Below are 14,652 nucleotides of genomic sequence, written 5' to 3'. Positions count from 1 at the left end.
ACTTATGTATAACTAAATTTGGGTAAAGTTCATAAGTGACCAAATTATTCAAACTTTCATGAAAAGCTGTCTCAGTTTCATAATACCCATGAAAAATCTCAGTGAATCTTTTTTTTTTTTTACTCTTGAATTGTTACAATTCCTGCAAACTCTCAAATTCACCTCCTCTCTGTCTCTCTAGTAATAAAAAATGATGTGTATGATACCTTGGTCTCACAAGGCAATCTTGTAACACTGTCCATTAGCAGTTCTACTGTCTAGATTCTATTGAAAAGCATTTTCTCTGCAAATTCATTGACTGCAAGAGTAAAAAAAGTATGAAATACTGATTACCTCCACTTTTGGTAAATTTTGGTAGCGCCAGGCTATTTTCATAGAATCCTGAAAATCCTCAGGCTTATCAGCCGTTTCTTCTTCTCCCAATTCCTTTGTGTAGGTATCATCAAGCAAAGGTGCTGGAAGTTCCTAGAAGTGGAAGAGTGAGAGAATGTCAGCTATCTACAGTAGAAATAGCAGTTCAGATATTCAAATCACCCATTTTTGTAAGCTGGAGGTTACAAGAACTCTTTATTTGCTTAAAATCAATTAAGACTTATTTGAAAACTAAGTTTAAATTAAGCAAAGACTCTTGATAGATAACTCAGATTTGGTCTGAAAAAACATGACAGTTAAAAATATACAAAGTTAGCCAGTATCTCTGTCACACAGGATTAGTTGTGAAGACACAGAAAATCCAAATTTGAAAACTTTAGAAGAATCTCGGTCCAAGTATGTGATAGACATAAAATATTGAACACAAGCAGAGCCAATACTGATCACAAACATCTAAAGGACATTCATAGCTTTATGTTGGCTGATATGGTACGAACAGACACCCACAGAAAGAAGACAGTGAAAGTTTAAATGAATGCACTTTGGGTTTAGTATTATGCTGAGTCTTAAAAGAATACAGGAGAGAAAAGCCTGTATATATTTTGATATCTATTCTTCCGAACAACATGTGTTACTTTTGTTTATTTAATGTAAATTAATGTAATAACATTGAGAACAAATGCTTCTAATTTCAGGACAGTTGTTTCTCTGTCTCTTTCAGTGGCTGGCCAGTATACCCTCTGAAATAAAAGGTAAGGGAAGATATAAAACTTATGTAGGTACTTAATAAAGCTGCAGGAACAGACAAGTATACCTACATGTTTCAGCAGCTAAGCAGAAGATGTGAGTCACAGCTTTGAGCAGATAATTTTATTTACTTTCCTTTTACAAACAACTACAAAAGCCTGGTAAAGGCTCTTCATGAGAACGGTTATGTACTAATTAATTTTTCAATTTCTTACATCTTGTTTAACAGATACACTTTTATAAAATAAACTCATATTACTATGGTTGTAAAAATGAAGCCTTATGAAAAGGAAAGCTACACGAAGATTATAAATTAAGTCAGTATTTACAACTTTCATTTAATTTACTGATTTATAACAGATGTTTCAGCAAAAGAGAAACTTTTGTCAATGTTTCCCCCTATCTACCCAGAAAAAAAAGCAAAGAAAGTTTCAATCCAAAGATAAAGACTTCTGATATAGGAGAAAATGAAGACAGAACACTGCACTGAAAGATTCTGAGAAAGTATAAATACAAACATGAGCTGACAAACAAGGTAATGCATTTCACATATATGCAGATACAAATTATATGTATTTAATTCCAAGAGCATTATATATAGTATTCTTCTAAAAAAAAGTTATTTTTAATTTCTAATTTTATAGCACAGATATTCATAATAAAGAGTAAATCATATTTTCCAATTAAGGTGCTATTTTGAAAACAAATTACTGAACACCTAAACTATTATGCAGATCTAATTTCCTAATATAGGTATTCACGTATTTAAGCTAACTAAGGTAAAAAGGTCTTTCCTTTTGAGTGAAGAGTTGCTAATACGTGATTATTTCAAAATATCTCTCAATTATAGTAATTAAAAAAAAAAAAAAAGAAAAGTAAGCTTCATTTAAAAAGTGAGTTCTGTAAAGGAATGGCCAAAACAACATCTTTCATTCACCAAGATCATCTGGCTCCCAGTTACCACCTGCAACTTTTTACAGTGGTGGGTAACCTCTGTTCTTCTGAAAACAACTGCCAGCCACAGTTTGGAAGGCTGGAAGAGAGCATAAAATCCTGACAATGCATTTCATCAAACTCACTAAGATTGCCCCTGTTTCAGATCCTACTCCTGACGTAACAAGTTGCTACCTTATTCTTCTGTAGTATCCCTGGGCAGCTATCACGTCATCCACAAAGCCAAAATCCAGGAAAAGACATATTTTACTATTCACCTTTACTGTAAGTAAAGAGAAAATCAGCACCAATATTTTTCATAGAGCTATTTAATATTTTTCTGCTTCAGAATCACTGCAAATATTTGTCACTTGTACTACTGGTTAATTGTTAACATATAGTCATTGGTGAAGATAAATTTGAGACAGGGGCTTTTAGCTATACGCATTTGCTTCTATATAATCACACATAATGAATGTTTTACACCGTCTGTAATTTATTCTAAAATACAACACAGGTCAAGAAATAATGGGTGAGAGGTTCTTCAAGTACATTAACGAAGTACAAGCTGCTTTGATACCCACACTTAACACTGAGATAAGTTCCTGCCTTACAGACAAACACAGAACAAAACCTTCTTAGGTGGCACTAGATGCAAGGGAGAGGTTACAAGCACTAGCTGTTGACACCCGAGAAGCTCAATCCAAAACAATTAGAGACAAACATACTATCAGTGCAACACAATTAAGCACTGTGGTATGCCTTAACTGGTGCTAAGAATGAAGCAGATTAAGAGGTCAAGGAAAAATGGTTTCACCTGAAGCTGACAAAGAATTTGGCTGCTGGAGATGAAAACCTACCAAAGTATCAATCTGAAGTAGCCTTTTTTCTGCCAATATAGTTTACTCTTAATTCTAATGATGGTTTAAACACTACTAAATTCACACAAAGCAATATGGGAAGACCCATGTCTCAGTACCATGACAGTTAGCATGTACATAAGCTTAGATCTCTTGTATGCTGTCTTGTCACTTGATGTCCCACAGAGGGAACCAGGAGCACTTGAAGAACACTCAAGATACAAAAAACTCTTATTTCCTCAGTTGCTTTTCCAAAATGCATTTACCTATTAACTACCAAGACTTAGCTGATGAATACATTTCTTAGATGTACCATGTTCTTGCACCTATGCAAGAAACGTGTTCAAATGATACACTGAGACTTAAGGGCTACTATTAGGTCTCACAAACATATAGTTTTCTATCCCAACAAACACTTTGTTGTAAAGCAAACATATCACAGTACCAAGTATGTCTGTTAGTGGGGAAATCATATTCTTGCAAGTGATGGCTGTGAACATTTTGGCTTCTTAAGGAAGCTTTGTACATAATTCAGTTGCAATCTGGAAAAGGTAGTCTAGTCTGCCTTTGGAGTTGACTGGTATTTTGAAGACCAATTGCTTGAGCTCCACCTGGTATTATTAACTTGATTAAACCCATTCCAAGGTGTTGCACAAATAGGAAAAAAAACCCCAATCATATTCATGGTCTGTCTCTGATTTGAACATACAAAGATTGATGAATAGAATTAGTAAAGACTGTTTACTTTCAGATTTGCAACCTGACTTTATCACTGTTATCCCAGCTTCTGCTTACCCTTGTTTCCTTCCCATTTATCCTAAACTCTATGAAAGAGAAGCAAAACATGTGGTTGTTGCTTGAAGGTATGTCTACATGGACTACAAGTTAATCTGCATGCCTTCATTAGCCTGGTAAAAGACTAAATAGAATACACAGGTGATTGCTAAGGTTGCTTTTCCTTATGTACCGATTCAAGTATCCTAGTCCATAATTTTCACAACTCTTTTAACCAGACATTGTATAAGCACATTTGGAAAGGGAGAGCACTTAAAATGGGTTAGTAGGCTTGAGATGGGGGAGAATTACAGAAAGTAACCTATGGACAATATTGAAAATACTGAAATTGAAATGATCCAAACATTTCTTTTCCTCCTCATATCCTCTTTTTATTTTCATGGTAACTAGAACTGGTATAAAAAGCTTTCCTCTTTTCTGACACTACAAATTAAATGCTATTATTTATTTCAAGGAAATAGCTCTTTCCAAACCTAACCCTGCCTGGGTGAAACAGAGTACCTAAGTGAGAAGAAGCCTCCAGTTGTCCTAACACAGGTACATTCTCAAAGATAAAGGCTGACTGGTTGGCTATATAATTTGCAACTCTTCAGTGTGATGAAAGGTTTCATTATTGTCCAAGAACCATAAAGTGATCATCAGCTCTCAGATTGTTCTTAAAACAGGAGGAAAAGTAAGAGCTATGGAAAGGAAGAAGCAGGCCAGCAGCTAAACTAGCCACAGAAGACAGGCTTCTCTGCACAGCTATACAAAATGAGAAGGGAAAACTATACAGCCAAACATATCAGGGCAGCAGTGGAGGACACGGTTTCTATGAGTGATATTTAAAGGTGGCTAAGCCTGGGCTTTTCCTCAAAATACCTGTGTGTGTGAGACAAAAGAGCAGGGCTCTAGCGCAACTCACTTTCTCCTACATTCATTATAAATTGAGAAACAAAGACACTAGAATCCAGCAGTCTTATTAAATCATTATTTATATTTGAGAAATGTACCTCTCCATCATCTATAAAAAGTACTTAAATTCTTCTGAAATTATCAGAATCTTAAAAATTATTTGGGACCGTGAGCCTACTGAGGATTAAATATATTTATATCCTTAGAATAAAACTCAGAATTTCAGAAGAATACAAAATTATCAAAAAGTTTAAAAGTTACTTTCAAAATTTCATGAAGAATTTGGAAATAGAAACGTTTGTTCTTTAAATGAAAAAATAAGGAGATTTGATTTATCAGCTTGAAAATATCTATTTAATGTATTTGTGCTTAAAAATACCTCAGCTCCCACATCATACAGCTTTGAAAAGCTTTGGGATTGACAATTTTGTGGCATCAGTGTGTCAACTACTGAGAACTGTTACATTCTCCCAGGCTAAGAAAAGACAACTCTCTCATGAGATATATAAAAAACAAAGCATATAGCAGTGCATTAATTAAAATTTAAAAAATAATAAAAAAAAATATACAGCATTTCTTGGGGTCAACTAAAATACAAGTCTTTGTTATGCAGCACAAATACACAAAAAAGTAGACAGCTGCTAAAGTTATTAAGTGCAGTTTGGCTGGGGCATTCATCTGTGCCTAGAGTGAGATGGAGTAGGAAGGACAAAAAGAGCAGAAAGCTTGTTGCTATTTTTTAAAATTAAAAAAAAAAAGTTTTGGGGAAAAAAAAAGGGTTTTATGAAGTGCTACTACTAAGTGACAATACGGTTAAATAATTTTGTTTCCTACAAACCAATTAATAAGTCTTTTATATTTATAGTAAAAGTGTACAACCCATATCTGCCAGTAATCCAGGTCTTTCTATGTTTGCTGCCACATTACTTTGCCTGCCTTGTTTTGGCAGATGCATGAAGCAAAATCAGATTCTAACAGTTTGACCTCTCTCACTTTTTATGTTCTCTAGGGGATAATAAAATCCAAGATACAATCCCACAGCAGTTAATGAAGCTTAACCCCACACCCTCTTAATTACCAATGCATTACACCGACTATAGGCATCATACTCCTCTCTAAGCTATTTTACAATGCTAAAGAAGTACTACTGTGCTATTATTTAGCAACATAATCCAAGCTGTATGTGAAATCCCTTTTATATAAAATCCTTTGATCCTTATGGGTTTCAATAACTGTATAATTAACAGTACTTAAGAATTTAAAACATTATCTATTTATTAATAAATATGTTGTTCACATGGTTTTATGCAAGTATTTTGCAATGTAATATCATTATAGGGATGATTAAAGAAATGTGAAACAAAATATTAAAGGGAGGACGATTCACTGTTGATCTCTAACTGCAATGATATTTAGATGGTTTAAACTATCGTGAAGACTCTTTTTCATTACGTTGATTTTTAGTATTTAAAAGACACCAGATGGTAAGTCAGGAAGGGTAAATATTTTCTTTTCTATACTGTGTTATACAAATGTCAGTTTAAAGGGCCCTACTCCTAAAAAGGGAGGAGATTTTATTTTGATTGTAAACATTTGTGAAGACAACATCTATCATTAAAGTATCCAAACGGCTGGACACAGAATTTTTCTCTTTTCAGCGGCCCTTGTACAACAGTTTATTTCCATCTCCAGGTAAGGCTCTTCTACAGAAATTTTTCTTTGACATTCAAAAGGACCAAATGGAAGTCAATCCAGGATACACCAAAGCATTGTGTGAAGGGAAAATAGAAGCAATATTTCTCTGCTTGAAATAAAAAAGGTGAATTGAAAGTACTCGAATGGGTGAGGTTGTTTTAACCCATGAGTATACATTCTCTATTTCACATTCACAGAAGTAAACACTACAGTCAAGTCAAAGAAATCCTTGTAATAACTTCCATGCACTATGACTCCATTTCATAACACTGAAACCGAGGAATGCATAGGAGAAGATTATATATTTATTTCATCTTTTTCTGAGGCAGTTTATTAAGCAACAGTTCATTAATTGAGCAAATCAATTCTACAAAGTTAAAAACTAGATTTGTATAACAGTTATTTGTGAAAACTGAAGTCTAAACGTTTGGTGTTTTTTTAAGCTACTACTTTTATGATATACTTAACTGGCTAAATAAAATGTGTGTTTAAAAACAAATATGATTTCATAATTAAGATCATGAAATAAAATACTCTAATGAATTGCCAAGGATTGGTAGATAGGAATCCCAAAATTTATGCCAAATATTTAATTCCTCTGGTTCTGGAAAAAGTTTTTATTAGATTGGTCTGAACTTTTAACAAAGACTAAGCTTTACACTTTAGAGAGTTCCCAGCGTGGGTACTGCTTAAAAGGATCTCATTCTTCTTAAAAATAAGTGATTTTTTTTCCCCTCAGCATCTTCTTTCACACCCATACAACTTCTCTCTCAAATTTGTATCATAGTTTTGTAATGCAAAAAAGCATGTATTACAATATAATCAATGTAATTGCATTTTAATAGAGGAAAAGGTAAAATAGAACTTTCATTTAATCATCGTGCAGGCAAGTAAACTGATGAGTAAGAGATATATAAAAAAGATATTGGATTTTTTAAAAGAACTTTCAGACTCCAAGATACCTGCCAAGGTTAGCTTCAACCCTAGTCTTTGTGCTACAGACTAACTTTATTTCATAAAGAGAGATAATGTGTGGTAGGAAAGTTCAGCAGTACTGTAACTGTAATTGGATTTCTGTGTATTAAGTGATAACATTTAACAACACGCAGCAACTGAACCACTGTTAACAAGCTCATATATTTTGAAAATACAATTGGGAAACAAAGGATAATAGGAATGTAGCCCTGCTTGCACAGACCATTTTACCTTTCAAGTTGTTATGCTTTCAATGTCTTTATGTAGCATTTAAAAATGTTAGATGATGGAAAAAATACCTCTTGCTTTCATACACAGCTTCTCTCACACCAGACAGCGAAGACATAGGAAGAGGTTAGAAAAGTGCACTTGGAAAACAGAAATTTGGGAAGCCCTAGTCACCATTTCTTTTCCAGATTTGCAGTCTTCATTTTGACAAAATAATGTTTTGGCGTCATACATGGTTGACTGTACTTTGCTAGGATAAAGAAGCCGGTGTAGACAGCTATGCTTCCTCGCAGGAGGTTGTCTGCATACACAGGAACACAAAAGTAGGTTGTCTACTGTTGTTGTTTTTTAAAATACTCCTGGAAATAACAGAATTACATTTTGCTAGATTCTTTCTGCATTCATCTTTCAGTGGGAAAAGAGTAGTGTGCACTTTCTGTTCTTCAGGCCCGCTCTGTATATCCAGCTCATTAGAGGTGGAAATTTTTCAGTCTTTTCCAAATTAATTAAGCAAAATGCCTTACTTAAATTACACTTTCACTTTTGTTTCAGAGATCTTTGCAGCTTGGCAGGAATTTTTTAAAAAATCTGTTCCTGTAGGGTTGTTTGATCTTGTCCCTATTGTTTTTTAATGAACCATTCTACTTCTCTTCATGCACCTCCCTGCTTCTTCACCAAGTAATAGTGCATTTTACCCTTCACTGTGGTACCCTTTAACACTAGTGTGATTTCTCCTGACTGTCCTGACTTCAGAATACATCCAGCAAACACAGTGATGCTGTGTATCTGGTACATGGATACTCTAAGGTCTTTATTAGTCAAGAGAATATCCTTTGTAGCTTTCCAGAGAGCAACTTGGAAATACAATGACACCAGATGTACAAGGTAAATACCACTTCATGCCTTTGTATGGCAAGCCTCAATGGACTTCTTTGGAAATAGAATTTTGAGGAACACATTTCCTTCTCTCCTCTACCGCAGAGGTAGGAAAAAATGTCCCCACCATAAGCAGCAGGCTTATAGATTGTGACAAAGTATGTTTTTTTCTTGCAGGCTATGTTTTTTATCCTCTCCTTGTAAGAGAATGCTCAAAAGGCAATCTCAGCAGAGTCCAGAAGTATCCTGTTATAAAATCCCAGCTTGAAAACAGAAATTCCATAAAAATGCAGTAACCACACAAAGAGACTTTTCCACAGGAGGTGAACAGATAAAGCTCCAGAAAGCAGTTCTGGACCTACCACTCTTTCACCTCAGACTTTCAATGAGGTCATTGATGTAACATTGGCCAGGGCTGCACAGGGAAAGTGTTGGGCTTCTGGAGATGCTGGTTTCTGTCTCCCTGTTTTTAAAATGATCAGGAAGCTCCTCTCGGGACAATCTTTTCACAAGCTCCAGAGTATGAAATGTAACATAACAGAGAGCACTCATAATTATCAAGATGAAGAGCAAATACAATCCAACTTTTTTCTCAGTGAAACTTGTGAGAATCATTTCCCTCAAGATCTAGATAAAATAATTAGGATAAAAGACACAGAAATTATTTTGAAGGCAATTTTAGCAGTTCTAGAATGTTAGTGTCAAACCTGAAGTTGGAAAAGTGAGAAGTACAGAAATGCTGCCACCACAGATATAGATTTTTTTTTATATATATATATATATATATATATATTTTAAGACTGGAACCATGACTTGGCACTAAAAAGGAGAATGGGCATAAAGAACTAAGCTGTTACACACTTAACTGTATTTTTATGGCTTCCAGAAGCCAGTTTGGTACTCAGTATAGCCTGGAGTAGATGTAAGCCTGTTCTAATTTTGGCTACAGTAACTTTCAAGGAAATATTTAAATCCCCTTTTACTTGCTGTTTCTTTCAAAAAACATAATGTTTAAGTTAAAGATTTCCTCTGTAATAAATATAACCATATATTAAATTTGTATTCCATTTTCAAACACATACACTACATGAAACTTCAAAATATCTGGCATGAACTTTAGAGTGCTGAACTATAAAAAAATATAGCCACTAAACATGGTAAAGTTAAAGAAATAGATACAATAAAACACTCCTATCTACTTTATTAGTTTATCTTTGTTTTTAAGCTCAAGCACATAATAGTTTTTCATAATTGCAGTCTAAACTTAGTAAGGTATGGTACTGGAAATGGAATGTTAAGATATGTTTCCTTCAGTTATCTTATTATTGAATTACTTTTCCATGAACCAATACAATCAGTTTTACTTTACGATCAATCACAGAGGTATACAATACTATTTCTTATTTTATATACTATTTCCAGTATTTATGCCCTTATAGTAAAAAGTTGCCTTTTGTTTAAGAATATAGATTGAACAGAAATGCTCTCAAATGTTTAAAATACTTTATAAAAAACCAGCATGTATATAGTTCTGTAGATTTTACTAGAGGTGTGTAATTTTTCAGCATTACATCTTAATGCCAATTTCCTGAAGGAGCGTTGACTACAAAAGGCATGAATATGTTTTCAAAGGATGATGGATAAATTGGTGGGTGGTAATATAATATATCTTAGGCAGCTGATCAGGGCTTTTTATCCTCTGCTTGTCTTTTAGTTATACACAATTTCAAGATAATTATGGTCTATAAGAATGTCTTTTCCTCTTCCTACGACCAGCAATATATGTCTTGGTTATAGGTTCAAGAAAATTCCAATCACATTGTAAAATTAGAATAGCACAATTATGGCATCTCAGCACAGAACCAAGTGTATAAATAGACTGACCACATAATATGGACTTGAGGCAGTTAATGAACTGTCTTTATGTAAAACACCAGTTAAATAAAATACTAACTATAGAATATATTGAATCCATACTTGAATTCCATAAAATGAAGATCAAGTAAAAATATTTCACTCAGGTTGGTATGTATCATATCTATGTTGCCTTTCCAACAGATACAGTCCAGATACTGAAAATAAATTAATTGCTAATCTCATTAAAGAAAAGGAAACGTTATTTGACAGTCAGATATGTTATATTAAAATCCTGACTTCGGGGGAACATCCAAGTCTCAAATGGCTCATTTTATGACAGGAGAGGACTTCTTGAAGCATCTCAAGGTCCTCTCTTAAAAGTCAAGTGAGGCAGCCATAGGGAAAACTTCTCTACTTCTGTGATTTGCAGACCTAATCATGGCTGATGTCAGTCTTAGATCGACTTTTTCCAGGTGAGCCAATAACGGTTTTTAGCTAACATACACTGGCATTTCAAGAACTGCCTAAGCATTCCAAGTATGAAAGTACATAATTTTCTAGATTGATGCCTAGCATATTACAGGGCTACTTCACTGAAGCAATTTCAAGAGAACAATACAAATCAGAGAAATCAACTCTACCATGACTTGTCTGTTATGCAAAGGAAGTGTTGAATAGCCAAGGTAACAGTAGAAAAGTATATGGAGGAGTACTGTTGATTATACAAACACACAAACAGAGGAAGAAAACAAGCCAAAAATAAGTTTTCCTCAACCTTCCTGTAGTGATACTGTCCATTCATTTATTGTCTCTCATAGTAAAACCACTACAGAGTTAGAACAGAAGAATGTAGTATTATCTAGTGTCCAGACCTGAAAAGTAAGAGAACTAATTCCAAAGCAGAGAACAGAGCTCAACAAATCACATTAAACCAACTGACCACAAAAACTCAAACTGATACAAGGATAGGTGTATGTAACAATGTCTGTTGATTAATTTACAAAAGCATAAAGAACATGAGGTAGGAAAAATGTGATATGCAGTGAACTATTGATTGATTCAAAAGTAAATGAAAGAAGAGTAAAATATATGTTAGCTACTCGAAGAAATTTGATGCAATGCAACACAAACATTCATTTGAATAATTTAATTTTTATGAGAAAAACAACAGCAGTGATCCTTATTGTATGGTCAGAGAGTCAACAACTTGATTATCAGTTATTTTAAACCAAATATTAAAAATTATAGCATGGTCTTATGTAATTCATAGTTCAGAACAAAATGCCAACCTGTTTGTTTAGGCTATTTTCTAAACCACAAGAACAAATGAGAAAAATTTCACCCTTAAATGAAACATCTTTAGGTTCAAGACAAAAATAAAATTAGATTTTTCATAATCACATTATTGTCATTTCACTAAAAAGATATTTTTTTGTTGAATACTGAAGATCATATTGAAAAGAAAAGGCATGCAATCTATGAACACTGGGTAGGAAAAAAGAAAAGTAATAATTTTGTCCAGAAATAGTCTCTGAAGACTCTTAAGGAAACAGCCAGACTTCACTTGATGCAGAAGTAATTAGTAAATTATATGTTACTTTTGATATTAGAAAAAAAGGCAGCTTTGGAAAGTCAGAAAATATTTAATGAAATTTTGTAAGATTATCCTCACAACTTCAGCATTTTTTGCAGCATTGATCAGGCTTTTCCCCTTATACAGTAATCTTACAAAGGAAACTATCAGTGGCTGATTAAAGAGCTCACTGAAGTCTGAAAGGAACCATTATAACTGGATCGAAAGTTGACCATGTTTCCTAACAGAAAAAAAGACAGAATGACATGAATGTGTAAAAGAAGTTTTAAAGATGTTAAATGATAATTTGCTTTTTTTCTAGGAAGCTACAATAAATATCTACACAAATTGTACAGTGTTTCCATTACAATATATTGGAAACAGGTTAATTACCTACTCTTCCTGATAGGCAGGTGAAAACTGTAAATAGTTTGGTTTACTCAAACCATTCAACTAAGCCAGTTAGTCTGTCTGGTTTTCATCCATAATCAAAATAAATGATAAGCAGGCTCCTAGCCTGATTTGGTATTGGGAGGATCCCATTCCATTCTCTATAGAAATTTAGTAAGCTAAATCTATTGGTAAATCTAACTCCTGCCATTCCCAACTCATTCTTATGAATTACCAAGATTAAGTAATTTCTTACTACACAATATATACAGTTTAAACCGTATTTAAATTCATCAAGAGATTTCAGTTTTACTTGTCAAAACCCATAAGTCTTCTTTACCTTTAAGATGTTGTCAGGATGCTCTTTAGCAGAAGCAACAAACAAGTCATGTCTGCAGACAACTCCCTCTGCGAGAAAATACTTGAACAACAAATTGGAGTAAAAACCATAGGTATCTTCCTCTGTGAAAACAAGAATGGTTGGAATTTTTTCTTTTTTTTTGTTAGATAAATTACCCACCTGTATTTTCACAACACAATAAAAGCCTTTTTTTGGTCTGCCTCTTAGAGTATGTTATGTAAAATGGAGATAATAAAGTACAATTACAAAAGCTTTAAAAATAACACTTGATAACATTGTATTCCTAATTTTTCAAGTCAGAGAAATAGTTCTCAATCATGTTTTTGATTCTAAGCTATGGATGGAATACAGCAATAGTGCTGTCTTCCTAAAAAGTTTTCCAACTAGCATTCACTAAGATTACTGAAATCACGGTTTAATGAGAATGGGGTTTGTTCGTTTAGGTGAAATGTGTATTTTTATTCTTCATGCTTAAAATATCAATAAACTTGCTTAGAATATCTATTAATTGATGCTTTTTGAAACAATCATGTTAGCATACCAAAGCTATATAAAGGTATAATTTCTTATAGAGATATTACTAAAACTGCAAAAGTCTGAGGATTTAAAAAGCTCAGACTGTATTGATACAACTCATCTTTGATACTGTTAACCTGCTTAGTAGGCCACATTAGCCTTCTAATGTACTTCCAGTAACACATTTATCTTTATTAAAAATAAGTCTAGTAAAAAATATGGACAATTCAGTATTGTGAGGAGTACTGCCATAAGTACTGCCATAAGTACAGAGTACTGCTTACTGTGGACAGGTGTGGATTCTGTATTAAAATTTCAGCAGGATTGATTTCTAGAAGCATTACAAAATTAAAAACTGCAATTTTCTTGACAGTTTGGAGCTTTTAATGAAATATTTTATATAGCTTACTCTTGTATGCTTAAAAAGCCATTAATACTGTTACTGAAGAACTGTTTTTCTAAGTAACTCAACTCCATACATTGTGTTGTGACTGAGGATGTAGATCTGTGTGTGAGACCAGGAGGCTGACAACACTCAGAAAACTCAAGCCCTACAGTTGCAGAAGCTAAAAGTAGAGCTGACACTATCTAAAGTTTTGAAGAAGCATTATAGTCTTGTTTAGTAAACATAGTTTTTGGAACCTGCTTAGCTCCTAAATCACTTCAACAGGAGGAAAACGAAACTCATATGCAGAGTAATTCTCCCTTTTAAGTGGAGTCCAGGAACATACACAGCTCCTGCAATGTTAGTGCTCTCCAGTTATTTATGCTTTAGTTGCTTGCTGCAATGTAATTGGCAATATATTATTCACAGTATATTGACTTCCATGTGCTCCATATATGAAGCTCTCAATTTAAGAGCCAAAGCCCTCTAGAAATCAAAGTGACAGCATGATATCTCCATGTTAATTATTTCTTTTTTTATTGTCTGAGCTACCTGAAAAAAGTGACCGTGTATCCTATATAATCACATCACTGCAGCAAATGTCAGTGGAGGGAGACAATTTTGTTAGACTTCCCTCCCTTTGAACAAAAGAGGAAAAGGAACATTAGTTGGATGCTCTGTAAGGATCCTCAGCTATAACATTTATGTCATCCTTGGTGAATCAGAAGTATTTATTCCCTTACTTTTATCTACGGGTTAAAGTCCACCTTCTTCATCATTTGAGGTACAGAAATCTGGAGTTGTATTACACATGGGCAGGATAAAACAGACGATGGAGTATAAGCCAATGGTCTCATTTAGTCCAAGTATTTAATGGTTTGTGTATGTGCATGCAATTATAGAGGCATCATTTTTTATATTACTTATTCCATAGGAAGTAAACAACACGCTCAATTCTGTGCCAAATATAACACAAACTCCACAAACCATGGATAAATGTTAAGAAAACACCATGGGTGTTGATGACTATTAAAGGAAACTAAGGCTCTAGTAGTAAAGAAGAATTTTCTACTCTAATTTTATTTGAAATGCTAAAATGCTAAATGATAGAAGTGAAGCAATGGGAAATATTTTAAAAACTCTTTTACTGATCTACCCAACATTATAATTATTTTCATTGAGAAATAGACTTATT

At 33.7% G+C, this 14,652-nt stretch overlaps 1 protein-coding gene across 3 annotated transcripts in view; it reads right to left on the bottom strand.

Moving 5' to 3' along the window:
- The window catches only part of ELP4 (elongator acetyltransferase complex subunit 4), a 136,735-nt gene that overhangs the window by 109,338 nt on the left and 12,745 nt on the right, over positions 1 to 14,652 (bottom strand). For all 3 annotated transcript variants that reach the window (XM_061999711.1, XM_061999714.1, XM_061999712.1), the window contains exons 3-4: positions 12,536 to 12,657; positions 334 to 465 (exon numbers count right to left, since the gene is read on the bottom strand). In XM_061999711.1, the coding sequence (XP_061855695.1) occupies positions 334 to 465; positions 12,536 to 12,657 (254 nt within the window). The remainder of the gene's footprint in view (positions 1 to 333; positions 466 to 12,535; positions 12,658 to 14,652) is intronic.

This window comes from Colius striatus, chromosome 7 (genome assembly GCF_028858725.1).
Source record: "Colius striatus isolate bColStr4 chromosome 7, bColStr4.1.hap1, whole genome shotgun sequence".
In the NCBI taxonomy this organism is placed as follows: domain Eukaryota; kingdom Metazoa; phylum Chordata; class Aves; order Coliiformes; family Coliidae; genus Colius; species Colius striatus.
Note: the sequence above shows the minus strand (reverse complement) of the source record. Positions and strands in the feature narration are given on the sequence as shown.